Genomic DNA, 25,774 nt, shown 5'->3' with positions numbered 1-25,774 from the left:
AGCAGACGAAATCTGGCCAGCTGACGATGCGGGCCCCGCTGGTGGCGCCGCCGCCGAAGCGCGCCATCCGGTTCCGGTGACAGCTGGCTGGGAGAGAGGGACCTGCGAGGGGGAAAGCGCCGCCGCGGGAGGGGAATCTCGCGCGTGGGCCGCTCGACGCTCGAGGTCAACGGCCGCTTCCACGTGGTCCGGGGAATTCGTGGTATGCGTGCGCTTGGCCGTGCCTTCCAGGCTTGCATCAGCAGCGCCTTGCACGCTGCGTCGTGGTGGGGGAGACGGCGATCGGACCCGCTTCCTGTGCGAGCTCTCGTCCATCGCCTCCAATGCCAGGTCTGCGGGTCCTCTCGCGGTGCCTGCCCCGAGGTCCCGGGCGCTCACCGCAGCAGCAGGGAAGACAGCGGCCTCCTGATGAGATGCGTGCTCGCTATCGCGAGCACGTGGTGGCTGCGGCCACACTCTTGGTGGCAGCGGCTTCCAAGCGGTCGAGGCAGCACCCCGAGATGAAGAAAGCTGCACCTCTTGCTTCGCGCGCTCCACCGCGATCAGTAAGTCTTGTAGGGCACTTATAGTGCATGGCCTGGCGTTAAGACTGTAGGATCGCGGTGGTGCCACGTGCTCGGAGCTTCGCTGCGATCGACTCGCGTGGGGAAATCGCGGGGGCTCCATGTTGCAAGCCCCCTAAGCGCCGTGCGGCGCCGGCAGCGCGGCTGTTGCTATAATTAATAGCGGGGCTCAATTAGGGCATCAGGAGTGATGACCACGTGGTGAAATAGCTGAGCTAGCGCGGAGCGACACCGTATACAACCGCTCGCTACGCGCGCCTCCAGGGATCCTCTCGAAACCGGGCGGTTTCCAGCATTCTGGGTGCCGCTGAACGGAGGGTAGCCATCGGTCCGTCAGGCGACCAATCAGGTGGGAGAGAGGGGGGGGCGCTGCGGAGCAGCACCGCCGCGCGGCGCAGTCGATCTCCGTCCGTCTCCGGAGGCAGTCTCCCGTTTCCAGCGTCCGCGCTCGTCACCATGGCCCGTACCAAGCAAACCGCGCGCAAGAGCACTGGCGGCAAGGCCCCCCGTAAGCAGCTGGCCACAAAGGCTGCTCGCAAGAGTGCGCCAGCTACCGGGGGAGTGAAGAAGCCTCACCGTTACAGGCCTGGCACCGTGGCACTTCGTGAAATTCGCCGATACCAAAAATCGACCGAACTTCTCATCCGCAAGCTGCCCTTCCAGCGCCTGGTGAGAGAAATCGCTCAGGACTTCAAGACCGACCTGCGCTTCCAGAGCTCGGCCGTCATGGCACTTCAGGAGGCCAGCGAGGCATACCTTGTCGGTCTCTTCGAGGACACCAACCTGTGCGCGATCCACGCCAAGCGCGTCACCATCATGCCGAAGGACATCCAGCTGGCGAGGCGCATCCGTGGCGAGCGCGCCTAAAAGCGTATTCGAGGCGCCGCCACAGCAGCAGCAGCAGCAGCAACGCTCCACAACGGTCCTTCTCAGGACCACCCAAACGTTTGCGTTGGCCACGGGCGCACGGTCGAGACGAACACGAGCTCAGGACCCCGGTACCTCTCTCTTTTTTTTTTTTTACTCTGACTGTCTGTTCCTGCGACATGGGTGAGTGTGTTGAAAGTGATTCCGCACTGCCCTTGTACTGAACTCGCCTGCACTTTTACACCCCGGCGGCTTCCCGCAGGTTAGTTATTTTTTATTTCTTTTTGTGCCGATAACAACTCGCGCGCACCGAATGGGATGCAGTCGAAAAACAAGAAGAAGAAAAATAAGAACCGCTGTCCGCACAAGTAAATGCAGCAGCTCCTTGAAACTACACAGCAGAAAAACAAAAACTGAGCGAATTGGTGCATATTGAAGAATTAAAAAAAAAAAAACAAAACGGCACAGCGACGACGGACAAGCGCTTGTCCATCTTTATTCTGTCTTGTGCCTCGTCGCTGGGCTGTTTATTACTTTTCCTTTAAACGATCCCTTGCGACATGCCAATCATGCCGTTTGGTGATATTCCCAAGCCCAGCCCACTGGAAGGAAACCACGAGACGCGCTTTTCTCGTGTAGTCCATTAATAACATTGCTCTCGGTGCGCTGTACTGGCCTGTAGCGGGCTGAAAAAAAAAGAAAAAAGAAAGGACAGCGAACCTGTGTGCGCGGCCGCATGTGGTCGAGTAGTGTCAGTGACGCCCAACGGGCAGTAAACGAAAGCAGCATGAGAGGGACGCAGTGGTCCAGAGCAAAGGGATCGCAGAGCGAGGCCCCGCCGTGGCAGGCACTTGGTTGGTCCTGATAAGGACCGTTAGGTGCGAGCTATCGCTGCGGCGGGCGCGCCTCCATAGACGTGCAGAGGACCGCTCACGCCTTCTTCTCGGTCTTCTTGGGGAGCAGCACGGCCTGGATGTTGGGCAGGACGCCACCCTGGGCAATGGTCACTCCCGAGAGCAGCTTGTTGAGCTCCTCGTCGTTTCGGATGGCCAGTTGCAGGTGGCGAGGAATGATTCTCGTCTTCTTGTTATCGCGAGCAGCATTACCCGCCAACTCGAGCACCTCGGCAGCCAGGTATTCCAGGACGGCGGCCAGGTAGACCGGGGCGCCGGCTCCGACGCGCTCCGCGTAGTTGCCCTTGCGCAGGAGACGGTGGATTCGGCCAACGGGGAACTGGAGTCCCGCGCGGCTGGAGCGGGTCTTGCTCTTGCCCTTGGCTTTGCCTCCTTTGCCGCGGCCGGACATGGTGACTGTTGTTGTAGTACGCTCGAGAAGCAGGAGAATCAGCGACGACCACTGCGTGCGAGCACGTTCGATAGAAACGAAACGAATACCGCGCTCTCTCCCCGCGCCGCGAGCCCGACGCGGATTGGGGCGGAGCTATCGCTGCGTCGACCAATCGCGCGGCGGCCTGGCTCGGGTCGCTTGAACACCACCGTGCCAGTATAAAAGCGCCGCGCGCCCCTTGGCGCGCGTTCTTTCGACACCGTCCGTGTTGCCGAGCGTCGACGTCGCTGTCAACATGCCGCCTCAGCCCTCTGGGAAGGCCGTGAAGAAGGCCGGAAAGGCTCAGAAGAATGTGCGCGCTACGGACAAGAAGAAGAAGAAGCGCCGCAGGAAGGAGAGCTTCTCCATCTACATTTATAAGGTGCTGAAGCAGGTGCATCCAGACACTGGAGTTTCCAGCAAGGCCATGTCCATCATGAACAGCTTCGTGAACGACATCTTCGAGCGCATCGCGGCCGAGTCTTCCCGCCTGGCCCACTACAACAAGCGCTCGACCATCACCAGCCGGGAGATCCAGACCGCGGTGCGTCTTCTGCTGCCTGGCGAACTGGCCAAGCACGCCGTGTCTGAAGGCACCAAGGCTGTCACCAAGTACACCAGCTCCAAGTAGGGTGGCACATTGCGCCTGCCGCCGGCCCTCACCTCAACGGCTCTTATCAGAGCCAACCAAAGTGTTTGCATTGGCGAGCCTGCCTGCAGGCAGCGATGCACCGGTCCTGTTTTTCCTCTCTCTGAGCGTGATGTGTGTATAATATTTATTTATTTATTTCTTATTCCCCTCGCGTGGCAGCCTGAAGTGGTTTTAAATACCAAGGCATCTCTCGTTTTGACTGCTGTGCATGTGAATAGGTTCCCTCTGTAGGGCCCCACCAGCTGTTTGTTGTGCGGCAGTCGCGTATTCTTTCAGCGCTGCGGTGTGGCCGTCTTGTTACTGCGTTTTATTTCTTGCTTGAGTTCAGCTCTGCTTCCCATAACGCGTGGGCTTAAAGTGGCCTACAGTACACTTTAGCTGCAGGGGGGAAAGAAAAAAAAAGAAAGGAAGAAAGCCTTAGAAATGCTATTCGGTTCAGACGCGTTCACAACACACTACTGAGTCCTGAAATGTATGCACAGTGCAATGGGTTGACTGAACTTGCGCAAAACCCCTTGCGGACGTTGGGGAGTCGACCGCGAGGGATTTTTTCGGCAACGTCTGTTGCATAGGGATCCTGAAATAGGTGACAAAAATAAAATTTGTAACGAAGCCCAGCAGTAAACTGTGAGGTGGCCCAAGGTGCTAAATTCCTTGTCGGCTTCAGCGCCATGCAAACCTCCAGCAGGTGGTGAATGTTTGTTGTGTTTAAAGGCAGAAAGAAAAAAAAAAAAGCCAGCCGCGGCGTTTGAGTTTAATGGGACGGAGGTAGAAAGTGTAGCGATAAGCGTATTAACAGCCCTGTGCGGGGCGCGCAACTTCCTCTACTTCTCTGCGGGCATCATAGCTATAGGAAATGAGCGCAGACAGAAACGAAGCTCCGCGCTCGACCACACTGCAACGTGTGGACGCGCGAGGAAGACAAGTTGCATGCGCTTAATGTTCCTGCAAGCGGCACGACAGAAGTTCGGGTGCCTTTCTTTTCGCCCTACAGTTTGCGCTCGTGCCGAATTGTGTATTGAATAATATCTGTGTGGCAGATACACAATTTTTTTTTTCGTTCTTCTGTTGTTGGGCGCGCACGACAGGCGTGCAAATATTTACTATGTGCTCGCGGTTGCACGGGTGTCATGCGTCCCTTACGTTTCGCTAATAGTAACAAAGTCGTGTGCAGTGCACTCGCTCATGGGCTCCATAAAACGTTCGGGCTACGCATGGGAAGGAGCAGTTATTTGCCACCTTTTTACGTTGCTAGTGCATGCAGAGACCTGAGCTCAGTCAGGTAGGTGTGTGTGTGTGTGTGTGTGTGCATATTTCGCTGCCTGTGGTGGCTTTTTTTTTTAATTCCGCGAGAAGATAAGCCAAAATGAAAGCTTCGAGAGATTACAGCCAAGAAGGAGAAGCAGGAGCCGAGTAGCGCTCGTCGGTACCACAGCCGGGGAATGGTCGGAAAACGGAAAGGGGCGCTCGAACTGCTCGTAGTCGGTGCAGCGAACTGAAATTAGCCAGAGAAATGGTCCGAAACGTGTTCTACACGTATGCCGAATTTGGAAATCCTGCATGCATTACTTTCCGAGATACAAGCGTTTGAATTTTGCCCGCCGGGCAAACTGGTCGCTTTTCAGCATCCTAGCGACCCGTAGAGGAGGGGAGTACACAGCGAAGCGCCGTCGCGCGCGCTCCCATGGTGGCCTCTTGAATCCTGGCGCGCAAGCGAACGGAAGAGTTAACTCGCGAAAAAGAGATGAGGAAGGGCGGCACGCGATTCGACTGCCATTAATGTGTTTTAATGAGGCGCGCGATTTCGCAGTTTGAACTTGTAATGTGACAGGCTCGGGCTGTGTTCGTCGTTGCAGCGCACTCTGCGGTGCGTCTGGTTGTCCAAAGGGCTGGAAACACCCTGCTGCGAGATGAAAGAAACAAAAGCAGCGAGCGCCTGTTTGTTTCCAACGCGCGCACACGCAGCAAAAAAAAGGAAATACGAAAACAAAGCAGGATTCTCCAACATTCATTTTCCATCCTCTTGACCGAGCTGCAAATGCAGATCGGATTACTACCAGCGTTATACAGCCACAGTGGTCATCGCGTTACTGCACTCCTGTGGCCCCTCTAAGGCGCGCGGTTCTTTTTTTTTTTTTTAGTTTGTTGTTGTTGCGTCAGCATCGCACATGAGGCCGAATGTTTCTTTTTTTTTTCTTGTGCTCAGTCGCTCTGCCCGCGAGGAGTTTGCCCATGGTCGTAGTTGCGCGAGAGTCCTGCGAAAGGGCTCAGTGATGCTAGCGAGGCGCCGCTCGCGAAGACGGACCCTGATTGGTCGAGGCGCCAGCCAATGGCGGTCGTCGCTGCGCTCCGCGACCGAACGCCCCGCGGCTCGCTGCCTGCATTCTCTGTTTTGCATCGGAGCCGAGCGGTCGCGCTTTTCTGCATCGTGATGTCTGGTCGTGGCAAAGGCGGCAAGGGGCTCGGAAAAGGAGGCGCGAAGCGTCATCGCAAGGTGTTGCGGGACAACATCCAGGGCATCACCAAGCCTGCCATCCGTCGTCTGGCGCGCCGAGGCGGTGTCAAGCGCATCTCGGGCCTGATCTACGAGGAGACCCGCGGCGTTTTGAAAGTGTTCCTCGAGAACGTGATCCGGGACGCCGTCACGTACACGGAGCACGCAAAACGCAAGACTGTCACCGCGATGGATGTCGTCTACGCGCTCAAGCGTCAGGGCCGCACCTTGTACGGCTTCGGGGGCTAGGCCGGCCACGCTGGTAGTCGCCGCGTCAGGAAGAAGGGACCCTGTGCGGCGTGCACCCTCTACTCCAGCTCCGTGTCGTCGTCAAACAGCCCTTTTTAGGGCTACCCAAATGCTGGATTGGCAGCTGTTGGTTGCGAACCAGAGCTCCGGTTCTCGTTTGTTCCTCTCTCTCTGTCTCTATGGGTTTTTTTTTTTTTCTTTGCCTACTTGTTGTCGCCTGCGGAAGCGAGCGGATTATGCCACAACAGCAAGCTGCAGCGGTCTCAGGTGAGCAGTTGATTGCGCCGTGCCTCACTGTCTGCAGCCATAGTAGTAGCCATCTGAGGCAGCATCGTTTTTGGCAGGGCGGCCGCCGTGTGTGGCTTTCGCACGTGTGTGTGCGCGACATTTTTCGCTTCAGCTTCGCGGCCATAAGTTTACAACCTACCTTTCGCCATGAATCAATCGTGTGTGCGTGCTGCGAACGGGTCTGGTGAAAAGAGGCATTATGCTTTCTTTCGAAACGAACCCCTGTACACATTTCCTTGTTTATGTGCGCGCGGCCTCTCATAATCGCAGGCGAAGCGATTTATTTACATTCGTCGGCGGTTCGTTTCGCAGCCACAGACAGGCAGGTAAACACGCCTGGCGAATGCAAACAACGTCTTGTGCATGAAATTCAGCTACCAAACACCTGGGGAGCATAACTGCGATGATGCGGACAAAATAGCGGCATAGCTAGCTGCACGGCTTCTTGTAAACAATTACATCACGCGGTGAGGGAACCAGCCAGCCTCGAAATTGCTTGCGTGAATTCAAACGCATCGCAGCTCATTACGGGCATATGTGTTTTGTTGTTGCGCCAACCAATGCAGCAAATATAAATACTTTTGCGGCATTGCGAAATAAAGTTGCTGTTGTTGTTGTGCCCAGTGTGTGTCGTCAGTTGTTCCTCGAATTTTTGATGCCCGACGACGCTGAAATTGCATGCGTGGTGTGTACATACGGTTCCTACAAAGTCAGTGTCGCGGAAAACGTTTGCGCGATCCACAGAAAATGAGTGTATTGATTGACGCGAGTCACTTTCCTCTTTTGAATAAGGGCAGTGTGTTCAAGCAAGGTGTGCTGTCAGGTGCGTGAAAGGCGTCTCGGATGTGTTAGCATTTAGAGTGGATGGCGAAGAGAGCCTGGGAGAGGCACAGCGACGTCGCGCTAGCTCACTGCTTGCCTTTTGAGCGAGTCTGGCCGTCCGTCCGTAGGACGGTTTCCCTCTGCAGCCGGTGACTTCCGAGGTGCGTTTTTTTTGAAGCAACCAGTGCAGCTTTCAGCTCAACTGCTATTTGGGGCGGCTGTGAACTTGTGTGCCCCAACTGCGGCGTCCAGACAGGCGTCTATAGCGCGCTGCCTGCGTTTTGGAGTGCATGAAAAGGATGAAAGTAGAGGCGGGAGCCGCACCGTTGCCTCCAAGATTCCGGGCGCTGGTCTCGGAGGCGTAGGTACTTGCGCAAGCTGGAGGAAGGTGGCGCCGCGGCCGCGCGAAGCGTCGGCGATTAAGTTGCGTGCACCGCGCTGCTGGAAGGTATGCATTCCCTTGGGGAGGAAGCAGCTCCCGGCTTGCGTACACTTTGATTTCCCCTTAAATGGCGTTTTGAGTCTCAGGCGCTTTAATTTCGGGTCGCACGTACGGCGACTGAAGCGTTTGGATAAATTTTTCAGTCTTGTTTGCTGCACGTAATTGAGGAAATTGCGAGTGCGCCCTGCTCAGTCTGGTTTAGTTGTGGCTTTTCATTCCGTTTGGCTTGCTTTTTGTTGCCCTACTGGCTGGCGCCGTTTTGCTAGTGCGGGAGTTTGGAGGGGCATTGCATTATTCAAGAAAGAGAACAGAAGATAGGGACGAGATGTTAGTAGGGACGGGGCGCACTACTATCCAAAGAATGTTTTGTTGTAACTATGCGTAGCTGCCGCTATTCGTTAGCCTAATCACAAATGATCAGACTTGATCCAGTCGTTGAAACTTAACTCGTTGAATTTATTTTACGCGTTAAATACAAGAATCAAATGCAAGCAACTACACATCTCTCGGAACGCCCGAGCAGTCAGCGAAGCTAGCTGCTCGTCGTTCGGCGTCCGGAGTACAACAAAAGTTTTGGTGCCGAAACCCGTTCACTTCGAGTTGTAGCCAGTGGCAAGAAACTATGTGTTGTTAACAGTGTTGGGCGGCGTCGCGCAGTGCCATTCTCCGGGGTTCTGGAAGAAAAAGAAAAATGCAAGGGACGAACGAAATAAAATGTTTTTCCTCATTACACTGCCCGGTGACCTAAATAAAATCCATGGATGGGCTTCTGTTCGCTTATAAAGCGACCGCAGGAAATGCACCTCAATCACGGAGGGGTGGGGGTGCCTTCAATGCGTGCTCTACTGTTTTTGCTAACTTTGGCCACCTGTTACTGGAAGAATACTGCCTGGAGATGCATGGGAAATGTTAGGCATGATGCACGCTTTCCACGCAGTGTTCGCGGCTCTTTCCTTCCGTGCAATCGTACGTCATGGTATGTGTCTCGCTATGGTTTGCCAACTTTGCGCAGGGCAAACTGTTTTCTCAATTCCGCACCTTTTTATCTGCAAGAAGAGAGTGCAAACATTTAATGGATTTAAACTACAGGAAATTCGGAGGTGCATGAGCTGCGGATGTGGGAACACTGGAAACTCTGGAAACTTGAGGGAAGTAAATAACCGCATCCATCAGAAGTGGGTTCTCGTTCTGCTCGCCTTTTTTTGTGTGTGTTTTGTGGATGCATTGAATCATCTTCAGTAAGTAACTTGTAAGTAACGCGGGTTAGTCGGCGAGTGTTCCTTGGCTGGTAGACACACACACGCAATGTGTACAGAGACAGCCCTATGCGCGCGCTGCTCTCCAGGCGATTTTTCGTGCTCAATAACGATAACTGGGAACTCGTTTTGGCTGGTGCAGCTTGAAATTTGAAGCGAACTGATCTGTCGACTGCACAGTGCACCCATCGAACCTCCTTGGAAGCGACGACGCACTCTGAGGTGGCATTCATGCCCTAAGGGGTGGGTTTGTCAATATGTCTAAATCTGCCGTCTCTCTTGTTGCGCTTCCTTTGAGTTGCATGCATTATTGCGTTCTGCGCCCAAGCGCTTCTCTCTTCAACCCTTACAGCTTTGCCGAGGTGCGTCGATCTACCTGCTGTGTACCCTGTGGGCTGCTTTGCGCTGTTCAGGTGTCTGGCTGCGAGTTGCGCCGCTGTCCCGTCGAACAAGTTGGTTGACGACACAGTTCAGTTCGCATTAAGCTCAACAAAGGTGGTGCAGCAAGAAGTGTGCCATGGCGGCATCATTAGTGCTGCGAGCTGCGCCGGTCATTGGAATAATTTGTCGTAAAGGCTTGCTTGCAACGGAACGGAACGGGACGTAGTCGTGATGCCGCTTTCCAGGAAGAAATGCCGACCTCGTATCGTATCACTGGGAAGAGTGGCGCGATATTCAACAGCTTGTGATGGATTCATGAGGTACGCTTGGTGTCGCACAGGCATTTTCTCATTGGGGGGAGAGCTTATGAATGCTTTACATCTAGGCAGAGAAAACAGACCGTTTTATTCCGTGCTGACACGATGTTGCCAACATGGTACTAATAACTCAATAACAACGGAACGCAAACGAGAAGCCCTACTGACTGCACAGCGAGCAGCCGTCTACGAATCAACCTCTTTGGTAGGAGACCTTGACTCTCCCTTCCTTTTTTTTTGTTTTTGTTTTTGCAGTTCACAAAATCAGCTGATCATGTGTCTGGCAGTACATGTTCCGTGCATCCAAGCGGTCATTGCGCCGCTGTTTCTGGCTAGCGCGCTATTCAGTTATTTCGCCCCTCATTTGGTGTGCGCAAAGTGCAGACGTATTTCTACAAGCTGTCGTTGCGTTCCTTCAACACCGCGCCCCCGGCAAGCGGGGAGGCTCGTTGCAGTGCGCCAACGCCACACGGAACCAGCCGCAACCGCGTCGACACCGTGCTGCTGTGGTGTCAAAGTGGACGCTGCCGCGGACGCCCGCCTCCTTCCAGAGGCTTGCTTTTGCTTTTGCGGCAAACCTAAAGGACAGGCGCAGCGTAATCTTGTGCTAGACCCCGGTTCCACACCCACTTGCGTCACGTTTGCCACGCGCGAAACCGACGCGCGCTCGAAACCGGGCGGTTTCCAGCATTCTGGGTGCCGCTGAACGGAGGGTAGCCATCGGTCCGTCAGGCGACCAATCAGGTGGGAGAGAGGGGGGGGCGCTGCGGAGCAGCACCGCCGCGCGGCGCAGTCGATCTCCGTCCGTCTCCGGAGGCAGTCTCCCGTTTCCAGCGTCCGCGCTCGTCACCATGGCCCGTACCAAGCAAACCGCGCGCAAGAGCACTGGCGGCAAGGCCCCCCGTAAGCAGCTGGCCACAAAGGCTGCTCGCAAGAGTGCGCCAGCTACCGGGGGAGTGAAGAAGCCTCACCGTTACAGGCCTGGCACCGTGGCACTTCGTGAAATTCGCCGATACCAAAAATCGACCGAACTTCTCATCCGCAAGCTGCCCTTCCAGCGCCTGGTGAGAGAAATCGCTCAGGACTTCAAGACCGACCTGCGCTTCCAGAGCTCGGCCGTCATGGCACTTCAGGAGGCCAGCGAGGCATACCTTGTCGGTCTCTTCGAGGACACCAACCTGTGCGCGATCCACGCCAAGCGCGTCACCATCATGCCGAAGGACATCCAGCTGGCGAGGCGCATCCGTGGCGAGCGCGCCTAAAAGCGTATTCGAGGCGCCGCCACAGCAGCAGCAGCAGCAGCAACGCTCCACAACGGTCCTTCTCAGGACCACCCAAACGTTTGCGTTGGCCACGGGCGCACGGTCGAGACGAACACGAGCTCAGGACCCCGGTACCTCTCTCTTTTTTTTTTTTTACTCTGACTGTCTGTTCCTGCGACATGGGTGAGTGTGTTGAAAGTGATTCCGCACTGCCCTTGTACTGAACTCGCCTGCACTTTTACACCCCGGCGGCTTCCCGCAGGTTAGTTATTTTTTATTTCTTTTTGTGCCGATAACAACTCGCGCGCACCGAATGGGATGCAGTCGAAAAACAAGAAGAAGAAAAATAAGAACCGCTGTCCGCACAAGTAAATGCAGCAGCTCCTTGAAACTACACAGCAGAAAAACAAAAACTGAGCGAATTGGTGCATATTGAAGAATTAAAAAAAAAAAAACAAAACGGCACAGCGACGACGGACAAGCGCTTGTCCATCTTTATTCTGTCTTGTGCCTCGTCGCTGGGCTGTTTATTACTTTTCCTTTAAACGATCCCTTGCGACATGCCAATCATGCCGTTTGGTGATATTCCCAAGCCCAGCCCACTGGAAGGAAACCACGAGACGCGCTTTTCTCGTGTAGTCCATTAATAACATTGCTCTCGGTGCGCTGTACTGGCCTGTAGCGGGCTGAAAAAAAAAGAAAAAAGAAAGGACAGCGAACCTGTGTGCGCGGCCGCATGTGGTCGAGTAGTGTCAGTGACGCCCAACGGGCAGTAAACGAAAGCAGCATGAGAGGGACGCAGTGGTCCAGAGCAAAGGGATCGCAGAGCGAGGCCCCGCCGTGGCAGGCACTTGGTTGGTCCTGATAAGGACCGTTAGGTGCGAGCTATCGCTGCGGCGGGCGCGCCTCCATAGACGTGCAGAGGACCGCTCACGCCTTCTTCTCGGTCTTCTTGGGGAGCAGCACGGCCTGGATGTTGGGCAGGACGCCACCCTGGGCAATGGTCACTCCCGAGAGCAGCTTGTTGAGCTCCTCGTCGTTTCGGATGGCCAGTTGCAGGTGGCGAGGAATGATTCTCGTCTTCTTGTTATCGCGAGCAGCATTACCCGCCAACTCGAGCACCTCGGCAGCCAGGTATTCCAGGACGGCGGCCAGGTAGACCGGGGCGCCGGCTCCGACGCGCTCCGCGTAGTTGCCCTTGCGCAGGAGACGGTGGATTCGGCCAACGGGGAACTGGAGTCCCGCGCGGCTGGAGCGGGTCTTGCTCTTGCCCTTGGCTTTGCCTCCTTTGCCGCGGCCGGACATGGTGACTGTTGTTGTAGTACGCTCGAGAAGCAGGAGAATCAGCGACGACCACTGCGTGCGAGCACGTTCGATAGAAACGAAACGAATACCGCGCTCTCTCCCCGCGCCGCGAGCCCGACGCGGATTGGGGCGGAGCTATCGCTGCGTCGACCAATCGCGCGGCGGCCTGGCTCGGGTCGCTTGAACACCACCGTGCCAGTATAAAAGCGCCGCGCGCCCCTTGGCGCGCGTTCTGGACGCTCTTGTCCACCTTCACTCGACGCCCGACCGACCCTCTTCGCCGCGGCAGCGGCCCTCCTCACCCATCTCGGAGAGGGCGCGCTCCCTCACCCTCGGGCGCAGCCACTGGCGCGCGCGCCATCGCTCCCCTCCACTCCTCGAGCTCCTAGCGGATGCCCCGCCCCCCGGGAAATTTCTGCTCTCGACGTCCCATCACTCGACTCTCAACCTCAAGCAGAGCAAGACGCTCGTCGCCGGGAGCTCGCTCGCTGCTCTCAGCGGGCCGTCACTTCAACCACAGCCATGTCGGCCTCCCGCTCCACCTCCAGACGCAGCTCCAGCATGGGCTGCGACCCGAAAATGTTCCTGAGACACCTCGAGGACAGCGTCCAATACCTGCTTGCAGAACACAAGCGGAAGCAGCGCCTTTTGGACGCGGCCTCTTCCATGAGGAGGACCAGACCCCGCAGCTCCTCCCCACCGCCCAAGGATCCCGAATTTTCGCCTGCCCTAACAAGACTCCGTTCTAGGGCAGCGGAATTCCTGAAGACGCCCAAGCCGGCTCCCGTGCCTCCACGGAAAAAGAAGACCAAGGGTAGAAGGGATCCCACACCAGAGGCATCTCTTACACTCAGCCAGTCTGTACTTAGTGGGCCTCTCCAGCCGGCTGCAGACCCGTCGGACGCGCCACCCACCACCTTACCCTCTCCACCATCATCAGACCCCCTTCCTGTGTGCCCCGACTCAGCCACATCACCCCCTCAAGACACCATCCTGGAGGGAACCAAGGACACCAGCCCAGGAGCCTTGGACCACCCCCCGACCGTCCACTCAGACGGGGATCACCCCTCTCCTTGGGCACAAGAAGACGAGGAGGGGTGGACAACCAAGAAACCCCGCAGACCCCGTCATCGCCCACTACGCCCTCCCCTCCCTCCGGAGACAGTGGACAACTTAGTAGGGACAGTTCTCTTTCGTCCATCTAATAAGGGCACATCCTTCCGCAAGTGCAACAAATTCACCATTGCTGCGGAGCTGTCCTCCACAGAAGGCGTCGCCTCCGTGAGGGTCAACCCCTCACGGAACATCGTAGCCGTGGATGCTGTCACCCCGGAGGCCATCACAGCTCTCTTAGCCCTACACACCCTGGCTGGCATGGCTGTACGAGCGAGATCTGCGGCGGACAAGAGCACCTCTACAGGCTTCATCCATGGCGTCCCTGCTGACCTGGAAGATGCCGATCTCCTACCAGCCCTGGAGTCATCAGTACCCATCTTGAGTATCAGGCGATCCCAGGGCAACGCCCTGCAGCTACGCTTCAGTGCGCCACAGCCACCATCCCATGTGTCGCTCTACAAGCTCAGGATGCCAGTGCGACCAGCCTTCCCACGCCCCATCCAATGTGGCCGTTGCGGCCGTTTAGATCATGTCACAGCCAGCTGCACCCTACCAACCCGCTGTCTCCGCTGTGGCCGCCACCACGAAACCAGCGCCTGTGATGCCAAATCACCACGGTGCACGAACTGCGGAGGACACCATTCCGCAGACACCCCCTCCTGCCCTCGCTGGCAGGAAGAAAGACGAGTAGCAGCAGCCGTGGCATCCGCCACCCAACCTGTCTCTCGGAGAGCCATCAGGACCAGCCTCCGAACCCAGGAGCGCACCTACGCACAAGTCGCAAAGGCCTCACCACAGGCACTCCAGCCTGTGCAAGAGTCCTCTGACCCAGGCTCTTCCCATCCCCAGAGGGCCGCAACACCTTCCCCCCTGTGTGGTCAACTTGAACATCTCACGGCGACCCTAGCTGCAACCCTTCAAGCCCTGACACTGCTCCTCCCAGCAGCTACCCAGCCATCACCAACCGTGGGGCAGGGGCCGCACCACACCAACCAACATGGCTAGCCGACCACTGGCTACCCCTCGTCCACGGGTAATCCAGTGGAATTGCCGTGCCTTCCGCCCCAGAAGAGCGGAGCTCATCAGCCGCCTGGAGGTGGATCCCCTACCCCCAGACGTCCTGGCCCTTCAGGAGGCCTACCTCCGTCCAGACGAGGCGCGGCTCCCGGGCTATGTGGCATACTATAGCAAAACCTCATGTCTCCTTCACACCTGCGAGGCGGACCCCTGCCATGACCACCTCCACCCGCCTGGAAGATCCAGGGCCGTCCTCTTCGTACGCTCTACCCTCCCCCAGGCAGAAATCCCAGTGAGTGATGGGGTGGTGGCCCCTATGGAGTGTGTATGCGTAAGAGTCAGGCTGTCAGGTGTTGACACGGCTGTCGCAAGTGTCTATGTGCGTCCCACAATCCCATGGGATGCTCAATCCTTGCCACAGCTGGTCAGCCTTATAGGCGGCGACTGTCTGCTGTGCGGGGACCTCAACGCGGCTCATCCGCGGTGGGGCTCCCGCAGGGCGGACCGCCGTGGCCGAGACCTGATCGCCGCTCTGCGTGGTACATCGCTTCATATACTGAACAATGGGGTTCCCACGTTCGTCCGGAGGGGTGGTGTCCGCTCATGCATAGATCTCACCATCGTGTCACAACGGTGTGTATATGAGTGGACCCCCTCGCCGGACACGTGGGGTTCTGACCACTACCCCATCGTACTTGCCCCCAAACCTGGGAGGAGGGTGGACGGGCGTATCTGCAGAGTTGTTCACTGGGACCGCTTCCGGCAACTGCTCCACAGCCTCCCGCTCCAGGGAGACGTCCTGGCTCACGTGGAAAGATGTGCCACCGCAGCCTCCATCACCTGCGAGGTCCCACCATCTCAACCTGTCCCAGACCTTAAGCTCCTCCAACTCCGAGCCCAACGGCGCCAAGCTGAGAGGAGAGCCCTACGGACAGACCGGCCTGAAGACTGGACCACCTACAACCGCCTGGATGCACAATGCAGACGCACCCACAACCGCCGTCGAGCCGAGTCATGGGAGGGGATCTGCGCATCTCTCGTGGCCACCCGCAGTCCGGCAAAGGCATGGCGCCTCTTCCGCTCGCTACTTGCCCCCCGCATCCAGCTCAACCCACACCTGGCATTCGCTGTTGCAGAAGGAATCACCACTCAAGAGCTGGCGGAACGCCTGGCTAACGTCTTCTTCACCTCGGAAGAACCACCTCCCTTCACACCTGGTCCTCTTCCACTAGGGGCAATACAGACCCCTCCCACTCAGCTGGACAACATAGCTGCTATCTGCAACTCCCCATTGACAATGAGGGAGCTCTCCGCCATCCTCCAGCGTTCAAGGCGTCATACGGCCCCGGGCATCGACGGTATTACATACCAAATGCTCAGGAACCTGGACAATCACCTCCAGAGCAACCTCCTGACCACTTTCAACACAGTCTGGCAGACTGGTCAGCTCCCAGCCGCCTGGAGGACAGCCTTGGTCGTCCCCGTACTCAAGCCAGGCAAGCCTCCAACAGCACTGTCGTCTTACCGACCAGTGGCCCTAACCTCCGTCCCGGGCAAAGTCTTGGAAGCCATGGCCCTCGACCGTCTAGAGTGGATTGGCCACCTGACCAGCTTCTTCCCGGAGCAGCAGTCAGGTTTCCGGCGTCATCGCTGCACCGCTGACGCCATCGGAGACCTTGTCTCCACACTGGAGGAAGCAAGGCACAAGAAACAAATTGTCTGCTTGGCTCTCCTAGACATCAAAGGCGCATTCGACCACATCCTCCACGGGGCCATTCTCGATGCTCTCACCTCCATGGGCGTCACTGGCCACCTCCTGCAGTATATCAAGGGCTTCCTGTCCGATCGTCAGGCCCTCGTCCGCCTGGGCACCACCACCAGTACGCCACGGCACATCTATCGAGGAGTTCCCCAGGGGAGCGTACTCAGCCCCCTACTCTTCAATTCAGTCATGGCCCTTCTACCCAGGCTCCTTCCACAGGACCTCCAGCTGCCAGTCCGCATAGCCATATACGCGGACGACATCGCTATCTGGTGCCAAGGTCCTCGACGACAAAGGGTCCAGACCATACGCAACGTCCAGCGGGCAATCGACATTCTTGTTACCTTCCTTGGAACAGCAGGACTGAGCCTTTCTCCAACAAAGACAGAGGCCATGCTCTTCAACAAGAGAGTGGGCGCCCGCTCTGGCACTACCTTCCTATCCATAGAGGGCCACCCACTTCCATGGAGGACGGAGGCAAAGTACCTTGGCCTCAGGATTGACAGCCGTCTCTCCTGGCGCCCTGCAGTTCAGCACTACCTCAGGCAGGCCTCGAGGGTTCATGGAGCCATCCGTTCACTCCTGCCAAGAGGCAGGGGCATCACCACCAAGCTGGCTCTCCGCCTGTTCTCAGGCATGGCCGTGTCCCAGTACCTCTACTCCCTCCCACTCGTCCATCTCACAGAGGCCCAGTACCTGGCTATTGAGAGCAAGCAGCGGGCCACCATCCGCCTCTGCCTCGGACTCCCCCGTACTTCCCCCGTGGCTGCCACCCTGGCTGAGGCGGGCTTTTGGACCATGGAGCTCCTCTCCAGACGCACAGCCCTTCGTCATGTCGAGCGCCTCCACAACGCCACAGATGGCCGTCCCCTCCTCGACCGCCTCCGCACTAGGCCGCACTCCCGCATGGGCCAGATAACCGAAGCCTTCGATCAACTCGTAGGGGGACAACCTGAGGCAGTACCCCTCCCACCCCGCCCGGACCAGGGCCACCTTTACACGGTACAGCTATCCCTCCCCGGATCCCGTACCAAAAGCAACACTCCACCATCTGGCCTCCGTCAAGAAGTGGCCGCACTCGAGCACGACCAGCCTGCCGGAGCAGTCCATCTCTATACTGACGGCTCTGTCGTGCCTGGGCCCTGCCCGTCTGCCGCAGCAGCCTGCACTGCCCCCTCCCTCGGCTCCAGCAGAAAGTCCAGGCTACCTTTCGTCGCTTCTTCGACCACAGCGGAACTGGCAGCCATACACCTGGCAGCCGATATCCTTATGGACACACCGGAAGTCCGTGTCGCGGCAGTCTGGACTGACTCCAAAACTGCCCTTCAACTTCTCCAGAGACCCTCCAAAGGCACCCCCATCGTCAAGAGACTAGCGGCCAGGCTGGATGCCATCGTCAATAGAGGGACCACCATACACCTCTGCTGGGTCCCAGGCCATGCTGGAATACCTGGCAACGAGGCAGCTGATGCCCTGGCAAAGGAAGCACACAACCCCTCCACTCCACTCTCAACATCGTTGTGTCCCCTGGACCTGGCCAGGTCAATCACCGACCGCCACCTGCTCATTGACCACCCCGATCCCAGGGTCGCTGAGGGTCACCCGCCACGGGCACTCCCTTCTTCGGGTCTCACCGTCCAAGAGAGGAGGCTCCTCCTGAAACTTCGTGTGGGCTGCGCCAGCACGGGCTCCAGACTTCACCGCCTCGGCCTCACCCCTTCGCCAGCCTGCAGCTACTGCAACAGCCCTATGGAGTCCCTGGAGCATCTTCTTTGCGAGTGCTCGGCCTTCTCAGCTCACAGAAACAAATTGGCTGCAGGCTTCCGCCTTCTGGGTCTACCCTCCTCCTCGCAGGAAGATCTACTTTTCCCTGGAGGATACCACCCCATCAAAGCCTTCCAGCTCCTCCTGACCTTCTTGGAGGAGACAGGTCTCCACGGTCGTTTCCAGGCCTAAGGAGCACAGCGAGTGTCATACGACACACAATGCGGCGGCGCGCTCCTCTTCTATCCTCTCTTTTCTCCCCCTCCCCCCTACCACTATCGGCACGCTGGCAATGGGCGTGGTGGTCTGCCACCAGTATATAGGCTCGTGCCCTCCCCCTTTCCCTCTTCAACCCACTCACTCACTCACTCACTCACACTCACGTTCTTTCGACACCGTCCGTGTTGCCGAGCGTCGACGTCGCTGTCAACATGCCGCCTCAGCCCTCTGGGAAGGCCGTGAAGAAGGCCGGAAAGGCTCAGAAGAATGTGCGCGCTACGGACAAGAAGAAGAAGAAGCGCCGCAGGAAGGAGAGCTTCTCCATCTACATTTATAAGGTGCTGAAGCAGGTGCATCCAGACACTGGAGTTTCCAGCAAGGCCATGTCCATCATGAACAGCTTCGTGAACGACATCTTCGAGCGCATCGCGGCCGAGTCTTCCCGCCTGGCCCACTACAACAAGCGCTCGACCATCACCAGCCGGGAGATCCAGACCGCGGTGCGTCTTCTGCTGCCTGGCGAACTGGCCAAGCACGCCGTGTCTGAAGGCACCAAGGCTGTCACCAAGTACACCAGCTCCAAGTAGGGTGGCACATTGCGCCTGCCGCCGGCCCTCACCTCAACGGCTCTTATCAGAGCCAACCAAAGTGTTTGCATTGGCGAGCCTGCCTGCAGGCAGCGATGCACCGGTCCTGTTTTTCCTCTCTCTGAGCGTGATGTGTGTATAATATTTATTTATTTATTTCTTATTCCCCTCGCGTGGCAGCCTGAAGTGGTTTTAAATACCAAGGCATCTCTCGTTTTGACTGCTGTGCATGTGAATAGGTTCCCTCTGTAGGGCCCCACCAGCTGTTTGTTGTGCGGCAGTCGCGTATTCTTTCAGCGCTGCGGTGTGGCCGTCTTGTTACTGCGTTTTATTTCTTGCTTGAGTTCAGCTCTGCTTCCCATAACGCGTGGGCTTAAAGTGGCCTACAGTACACTTTAGCTGCAGGGGGGAAAGAAAAAAAAAGAAAGGAAGAAAGCCTTAGAAATGCTATTCGGTTCAGACGCGTTCACAACACACTACTGAGTCCTGAAATGTATGCACAGTGCAATGGGTTGACTGAACTTGCGCAAAACCCCTTGCGGACGTTGGGGAGTCGACCGCGAGGGATTTTTTCGGCAACGTCTGTTGCATAGGGATCCTGAAATAGGTGACAAAAATAAAATTTGTAACGAAGCCCAGCAGTAAACTGTGAGGTGGCCCAAGGTGCTAAATTCCTTGTCGGCTTCAGCGCCATGCAAACCTCCAGCAGGTGGTGAATGTTTGTTGTGTTTAAAGGCAGAAAGAAAAAAAAAAAAGCCAGCCGCGGCGTTTGAGTTTAATGGGACGGAGGTAGAAAGTGTAGCGATAAGCGTATTAACAGCCCTGTGCGGGGCGCGCAACTTCCTCTACTTCTCTGCGGGCATCATAGCTATAGGAAATGAGCGCAGACAGAAACGAAGCTCCGCGCTCGACCACACTGCAACGTGTGGACGCGCGAGGAAGACAAGTTGCATGCGCTTAATGTTCCTGCAAGCGGCACGACAGAAGTTCGGGTGCCTTTCTTTTCGCCCTACAGTTTGCGCTCGTGCCGAATTGTGTATTGAATAATATCTGTGTGGCAGATACACAATTTTTTTTTTCGTTCTTCTGTTGTTGGGCGCGCACGACAGGCGTGCAAATATTTACTATGTGCTCGCGGTTGCACGGGTGTCATGCGTCCCTTACGTTTCGCTAATAGTAACAAAGTCGTGTGCAGTGCACTCGCTCATGGGCTCCATAAAACGTTCGGGCTACGCATGGGAAGGAGCAGTTATTTGCCACCTTTTTACGTTGCTAGTGCATGCAGAGACCTGAGCTCAGTCAGGTAGGTGTGTGTGTGTGTGTGTGTGTGCATATTTCGCTGCCTGTGGTGGCTTTTTTTTTTAATTCCGCGAGAAGATAAGCCAAAATGAAAGCTTCGAGAGATTACAGCCAAGAAGGAGAAGCAGGAGCCGAGTAGCGCTCGTCGGTACCACAGCCGGGGAATGGTCGGAAAACGGAAAGGGGCGCTCGAACTGCTCGTAGTCGGTGCAGCGAACTGAAATTAGCCAGAGAAATGGTCCGAAACGTGTTCTACACGTATGCCGAATTTGGAAATCCTGCATGCATTACTTTCCGAGATACAAGCGTTTGAATTTTGCCCGCCGGGCAAACTGGTCGCTTTTCAGCATCCTAGCGACCCGTAGAGGAGGGGAGTACACAGCGAAGCGCCGTCGCGCGCGCTCCCATGGTGGCCTCTTGAATCCTGGCGCGCAAGCGAACGGAAGAGTTAACTCGCGAAAAAGAGATGAGGAAGGGCGGCACGCGATTCGACTGCCATTAATGTGTTTTAATGAGGCGCGCGATTTCGCAGTTTGAACTTGTAATGTGACAGGCTCGGGCTGTGTTCGTCGTTGCAGCGCACTCTGCGGTGCGTCTGGTTGTCCAAAGGGCTGGAAACACCCTGCTGCGAGATGAAAGAAACAAAAGCAGCGAGCGCCTGTTTGTTTCCAACGCGCGCACACGCAGCAAAAAAAAGGAAATACGAAAACAAAGCAGGATTCTCCAACATTCATTTTCCATCCTCTTGACCGAGCTGCAAATGCAGATCGGATTACTACCAGCGTTATACAGCCACAGTGGTCATCGCGTTACTGCACTCCTGTGGCCCCTCTAAGGCGCGCGGTTCTTTTTTTTTTTTTTAGTTTGTTGTTGTTGCGTCAGCATCGCACATGAGGCCGAATGTTTCTTTTTTTTTTCTTGTGCTCAGTCGCTCTGCCCGCGAGGAGTTTGCCCATGGTCGTAGTTGCGCGAGAGTCCTGCGAAAGGGCTCAGTGATGCTAGCGAGGCGCCGCTCGCGAAGACGGACCCTGATTGGTCGAGGCGCCAGCCAATGGCGGTCGTCGCTGCGCTCCGCGACCGAACGCCCCGCGGCTCGCTGCCTGCATTCTCTGTTTTGCATCGGAGCCGAGCGGTCGCGCTTTTCTGCATCGTGATGTCTGGTCGTGGCAAAGGCGGCAAGGGGCTCGGAAAAGGAGGCGCGAAGCGTCATCGCAAGGTGTTGCGGGACAACATCCAGGGCATCACCAAGCCTGCCATCCGTCGTCTGGCGCGCCGAGGCGGTGTCAAGCGCATCTCGGGCCTGATCTACGAGGAGACCCGCGGCGTTTTGAAAGTGTTCCTCGAGAACGTGATCCGGGACGCCGTCACGTACACGGAGCACGCAAAACGCAAGACTGTCACCGCGATGGATGTCGTCTACGCGCTCAAGCGTCAGGGCCGCACCTTGTACGGCTTCGGGGGCTAGGCCGGCCACGCTGGTAGTCGCCGCGTCAGGAAGAAGGGACCCTGTGCGGCGTGCACCCTCTACTCCAGCTCCGTGTCGTCGTCAAACAGCCCTTTTTAGGGCTACCCAAATGCTGGATTGGCAGCTGTTGGTTGCGAACCAGAGCTCCGGTTCTCGTTTGTTCCTCTCTCTCTGTCTCTATGGGTTTTTTTTTTTTTCTTTGCCTACTTGTTGTCGCCTGCGGAAGCGAGCGGATTATGCCACAACAGCAAGCTGCAGCGGTCTCAGGTGAGCAGTTGATTGCGCCGTGCCTCACTGTCTGCAGCCATAGTAGTAGCCATCTGAGGCAGCATCGTTTTTGGCAGGGCGGCCGCCGTGTGTGGCTTTCGCACGTGTGTGTGCGCGACATTTTTCGCTTCAGCTTCGCGGCCATAAGTTTACAACCTACCTTTCGCCATGAATCAATCGTGTGTGCGTGCTGCGAACGGGTCTGGTGAAAAGAGGCATTATGCTTTCTTTCGAAACGAACCCCTGTACACATTTCCTTGTTTATGTGCGCGCGGCCTCTCATAATCGCAGGCGAAGCGATTTATTTACATTCGTCGGCGGTTCGTTTCGCAGCCACAGACAGGCAGGTAAACACGCCTGGCGAATGCAAACAACGTCTTGTGCATGAAATTCAGCTACCAAACACCTGGGGAGCATAACTGCGATGATGCGGACAAAATAGCGGCATAGCTAGCTGCACGGCTTCTTGTAAACAATTACATCACGCGGTGAGGGAACCAGCCAGCCTCGAAATTGCTTGCGTGAATTCAAACGCATCGCAGCTCATTACGGGCATATGTGTTTTGTTGTTGCGCCAACCAATGCAGCAAATATAAATACTTTTGCGGCATTGCGAAATAAAGTTGCTGTTGTTGTTGTGCCCAGTGTGTGTCGTCAGTTGTTCCTCGAATTTTTGATGCCCGACGACGCTGAAATTGCATGCGTGGTGTGTACATACGGTTCCTACAAAGTCAGTGTCGCGGAAAACGTTTGCGCGATCCACAGAAAATGAGTGTATTGATTGACGCGAGTCACTTTCCTCTTTTGAATAAGGGCAGTGTGTTCAAGCAAGGTGTGCTGTCAGGTGCGTGAAAGGCGTCTCGGATGTGTTAGCATTTAGAGTGGATGGCGAAGAGAGCCTGGGAGAGGCACAGCGACGTCGCGCTAGCTCACTGCTTGCCTTTTGAGCGAGTCTGGCCGTCCGTCCGTAGGACGGTTTCCCTCTGCAGCCGGTGACTTCCGAGGTGCGTTTTTTTTGAAGCAACCAGTGCAGCTTTCAGCTCAACTGCTATTTGGGGCGGCTGTGAACTTGTGTGCCCCAACTGCGGCGTCCAGACAGGCGTCTATAGCGCGCTGCCTGCGTTTTGGAGTGCATGAAAAGGATGAAAGTAGAGGCGGGAGCCGCACCGTTGCCTCCAAGATTCCGGGCGCTGGTCTCGGAGGCGTAGGTACTTGCGCAAGCTGGAGGAAGGTGGCGCCGCGGCCGCGCGAAGCGTCGGCGATTAAGTTGCGTGCACCGCGCTGCTGGAAGGTATGCATTCCCTTGGGGAGGAAGCAGCTCCCGGCTTGCGTACACTTTGATTTCCCCTTAAATGGCGTTTTGAGTCTCAGGCGCTTTAATTTCGGGTCGCACGTACGGCGACTGAAGCGTTTGGATAAATTTTTCAGTCTTGTTTGCTGCACGTAATTGAGGAAATTGCGAGTGCGCCCTGCTCAGTCTGGTTTAGTTGTGGCTTTTCATTCCGTTTGGCTTGCTTTTTGTTGCCCTACTGGCTGGCGCCGTTTTGCTAGTGCGGGAGTTTGGAGGGGCATTGCATTATTCAAGAAAGAGAACAGAAGATAGGGACGAGATGTTAGTAGGGACGGGGCGCACTACTATCCAAAGAATGTTTTGTTGTAACTATGCGTAGCTGCCGCTATTCGTTAGCCTAATCACAAATGATCAGACTTGATCCAGTCGTTGAAACTTAACTCGTTGAATTTATTTTACGCGTTAAATACAAGAATCAAATGCAAGCAACTACACATCTCTCGGAACGCCCGAGCAGTCAGCGAAGCTAGCTGCTCGTCGTTCGGCGTCCGGAGTACAACAAAAGTTTTGGTGCCGAAACCCGTTCACTTCGAGTTGTAGCCAGTGGCAAGAAACTATGTGTTGTTAACAGTGTTGGGCGGCGTCGCGCAGTGCCATTCTCCGGGGTTCTGGAAGAAAAAGAAAAATGCAAGGGACGAACGAAATAAAATGTTTTTCCTCATTACACTGCCCGGTGACCTAAATAAAATCCATGGATGGGCTTCTGTTCGCTTATAAAGCGACCGCAGGAAATGCACCTCAATCACGGAGGGGTGGGGGTGCCTTCAATGCGTGCTCTACTGTTTTTGCTAACTTTGGCCACCTGTTACTGGAAGAATACTGCCTGGAGATGCATGGGAAATGTTAGGCATGATGCACGCTTTCCACGCAGTGTTCGCGGCTCTTTCCTTCCGTGCAATCGTACGTCATGGTATGTGTCTCGCTATGGTTTGCCAACTTTGCGCAGGGCAAACTGTTTTCTCAATTCCGCACCTTTTTATCTGCAAGAAGAGAGTGCAAACATTTAATGGATTTAAACTACAGGAAATTCGGAGGTGCATGAGCTGCGGATGTGGGAACACTGGAAACTCTGGAAACTTGAGGGAAGTAAATAACCGCATCCATCAGAAGTGGGTTCTCGTTCTGCTCGCCTTTTTTTGTGTGTGTTTTGTGGATGCATTGAATCATCTTCAGTAAGTAACTTGTAAGTAACGCGGGTTAGTCGGCGAGTGTTCCTTGGCTGGTAGACACACACACGCAATGTGTACAGAGACAGCCCTATGCGCGCGCTGCTCTCCAGGCGATTTTTCGTGCTCAATAACGATAACTGGGAACTCGTTTTGGCTGGTGCAGCTTGAAATTTGAAGCGAACTGATCTGTCGACTGCACAGTGCACCCATCGAACCTCCTTGGAAGCGACGACGCACTCTGAGGTGGCATTCATGCCCTAAGGGGTGGGTTTGTCAATATGTCTAAATCTGCCGTCTCTCTTGTTGCGCTTCCTTTGAGTTGCATGCATTATTGCGTTCTGCGCCCAAGCGCTTCTCTCTTCAACCCTTACAGCTTTGCCGAGGTGCGTCGATCTACCTGCTGTGTACCCTGTGGGCTGCTTTGCGCTGTTCAGGTGTCTGGCTGCGAGTTGCGCCGCTGTCCCGTCGAACAAGTTGGTTGACGACACAGTTCAGTTCGCATTAAGCTCAACAAAGGTGGTGCAGCAAGAAGTGTGCCATGGCGGCATCATTAGTGCTGCGAGCTGCGCCGGTCATTGGAATAATTTGTCGTAAAGGCTTGCTTGCAACGGAACGGAACGGGACGTAGTCGTGATGCCGCTTTCCAGGAAGAAATGCCGACCTCGTATCGTATCACTGGGAAGAGTGGCGCGATATTCAACAGCTTGTGATGGATTCATGAGGTACGCTTGGTGTCGCACAGGCATTTTCTCATTGGGGGGAGAGCTTATGAATGCTTTACATCTAGGCAGAGAAAACAGACCGTTTTATTCCGTGCTGACACGATGTTGCCAACATGGTACTAATAACTCAATAACAACGGAACGCAAACGAGAAGCCCTACTGACTGCACAGCGAGCAGCCGTCTACGAATCAACCTCTTTGGTAGGAGACCTTGACTCTCCCTTCCTTTTTTTTTGTTTTTGTTTTTGCAGTTCACAAAATCAGCTGATCATGTGTCTGGCAGTACATGTTCCGTGCATCCAAGCGGTCATTGCGCCGCTGTTTCTGGCTAGCGCGCTATTCAGTTATTTCGCCCCTCATTTGGTGTGCGCAAAGTGCAGACGTATTTCTACAAGCTGTCGTTGCGTTCCTTCAACACCGCGCCCCCGGCAAGCGGGGAGGCTCGTTGCAGTGCGCCAACGCCACACGGAACCAGCCGCAACCGCGTCGACACCGTGCTGCTGTGGTGTCAAAGTGGACGCTGCCGCGGACGCCCGCCTCCTTCCAGAGGCTTGCTTTTGCTTTTGCGGCAAACCTAAAGGACAGGCGCAGCGTAATCTTGTGCTAGACCCCGGTTCCACACCCACTTGCGTCACGTTTGCCACGCGCGAAACCGACGCGCGCTCGAAACCGGGCGGTTTCCAGCATTCTGGGTGCCGCTGAACGGAGGGTAGCCATCGGTCCGTCAGGCGACCAATCAGGTGGGAGAGAGGGGGGGGCGCTGCGGAGCAGCACCGCCGCGCGGCGCAGTCGATCTCCGTCCGTCTCCGGA

General features: G+C 56.0%; 8 protein-coding genes across 8 annotated transcripts; 6 read left to right on the top strand and 2 right to left on the bottom strand.

The window, feature by feature from the left end:
- The first annotated feature begins 1,019 nt into the window (after positions 1 to 1,019).
- Positions 1,020 to 1,430, top strand: LOC149338051 (histone H3). The gene has a single exon (XM_089550077.1). The coding sequence runs from the start codon at positions 1,020 to 1,022 to the stop codon at positions 1,428 to 1,430; it is 411 nt and encodes a 136-aa protein (XP_089406203.1).
- A 930-nt stretch (positions 1,431 to 2,360) lies between these two features.
- Positions 2,361 to 2,735, bottom strand: LOC149338050 (histone H2A-like). Its single transcript, XM_089550075.1, has one exon. It carries the CDS (start codon positions 2,733 to 2,735, stop codon positions 2,361 to 2,363), a length of 375 nt encoding a protein of 124 aa, XP_089406201.1.
- Positions 2,736 to 3,012: 277 nt separating this feature from the next.
- LOC149338049 (histone H2B-like) lies at positions 3,013 to 3,387 on the top strand. The gene has a single exon (XM_089550074.1). It carries the CDS (start codon positions 3,013 to 3,015, stop codon positions 3,385 to 3,387), a length of 375 nt encoding a protein of 124 aa, XP_089406200.1.
- A 2,452-nt stretch (positions 3,388 to 5,839) lies between these two features.
- LOC149338048 (histone H4) lies at positions 5,840 to 6,151 on the top strand. Its single transcript, XM_089550251.1, has one exon. The coding sequence runs from the start codon at positions 5,840 to 5,842 to the stop codon at positions 6,149 to 6,151; it is 312 nt and encodes a 103-aa protein (XP_089406377.1).
- A 4,357-nt stretch (positions 6,152 to 10,508) lies between these two features.
- On the top strand, positions 10,509 to 10,919 carry LOC149338047 (histone H3). The gene has a single exon (XM_089550073.1). The coding sequence runs from the start codon at positions 10,509 to 10,511 to the stop codon at positions 10,917 to 10,919; it is 411 nt and encodes a 136-aa protein (XP_089406199.1).
- A 930-nt stretch (positions 10,920 to 11,849) lies between these two features.
- Positions 11,850 to 12,224, bottom strand: LOC149338046 (histone H2A-like). Its single transcript, XM_089550072.1, has one exon. It carries the CDS (start codon positions 12,222 to 12,224, stop codon positions 11,850 to 11,852), a length of 375 nt encoding a protein of 124 aa, XP_089406198.1.
- A 6,090-nt stretch (positions 12,225 to 18,314) lies between these two features.
- LOC149338045 (histone H2B-like) lies at positions 18,315 to 18,689 on the top strand. Its single transcript, XM_089550250.1, has one exon. It carries the CDS (start codon positions 18,315 to 18,317, stop codon positions 18,687 to 18,689), a length of 375 nt encoding a protein of 124 aa, XP_089406376.1.
- A 2,452-nt stretch (positions 18,690 to 21,141) lies between these two features.
- On the top strand, positions 21,142 to 21,453 carry LOC149338044 (histone H4). Its single transcript, XM_089550249.1, has one exon. It carries the CDS (start codon positions 21,142 to 21,144, stop codon positions 21,451 to 21,453), a length of 312 nt encoding a protein of 103 aa, XP_089406375.1.
- Positions 21,454 to 25,774: the final 4,321 nt, after the last annotated feature.

Source organism: Amblyomma mixtum, chromosome 6 (genome assembly GCF_055824585.1).
Source record: "Amblyomma mixtum isolate Tamu chromosome 6, ASM5582458v1, whole genome shotgun sequence".
In the NCBI taxonomy this organism is placed as follows: Eukaryota; Metazoa; Arthropoda; class Arachnida; order Ixodida; family Ixodidae; genus Amblyomma; species Amblyomma mixtum.
Note: the sequence above shows the minus strand (reverse complement) of the source record. Positions and strands in the feature narration are given on the sequence as shown.

Bases quoted from the DNA above. Each gene is read 5' to 3' on its own strand.
- LOC149338050 (XM_089550075.1), bottom strand. From the start codon at position 2,735: ATGTCCGGCCGCGGCAAAGGAGGCAAAGCCAAGGGCAAGAGCAAGACC.
- LOC149338047 (XM_089550073.1), top strand. From the start codon at position 10,509: ATGGCCCGTACCAAGCAAACCGCGCGCAAGAGCACTGGCGGCAAGGCC.
- LOC149338044 (XM_089550249.1), top strand. From the start codon at position 21,142: ATGTCTGGTCGTGGCAAAGGCGGCAAGGGGCTCGGAAAAGGAGGCGCG.
- LOC149338049 (XM_089550074.1), top strand. From the start codon at position 3,013: ATGCCGCCTCAGCCCTCTGGGAAGGCCGTGAAGAAGGCCGGAAAGGCT.
- LOC149338048 (XM_089550251.1), top strand. From the start codon at position 5,840: ATGTCTGGTCGTGGCAAAGGCGGCAAGGGGCTCGGAAAAGGAGGCGCG.
- LOC149338051 (XM_089550077.1), top strand. From the start codon at position 1,020: ATGGCCCGTACCAAGCAAACCGCGCGCAAGAGCACTGGCGGCAAGGCC.
- LOC149338045 (XM_089550250.1), top strand. From the start codon at position 18,315: ATGCCGCCTCAGCCCTCTGGGAAGGCCGTGAAGAAGGCCGGAAAGGCT.
- LOC149338046 (XM_089550072.1), bottom strand. From the start codon at position 12,224: ATGTCCGGCCGCGGCAAAGGAGGCAAAGCCAAGGGCAAGAGCAAGACC.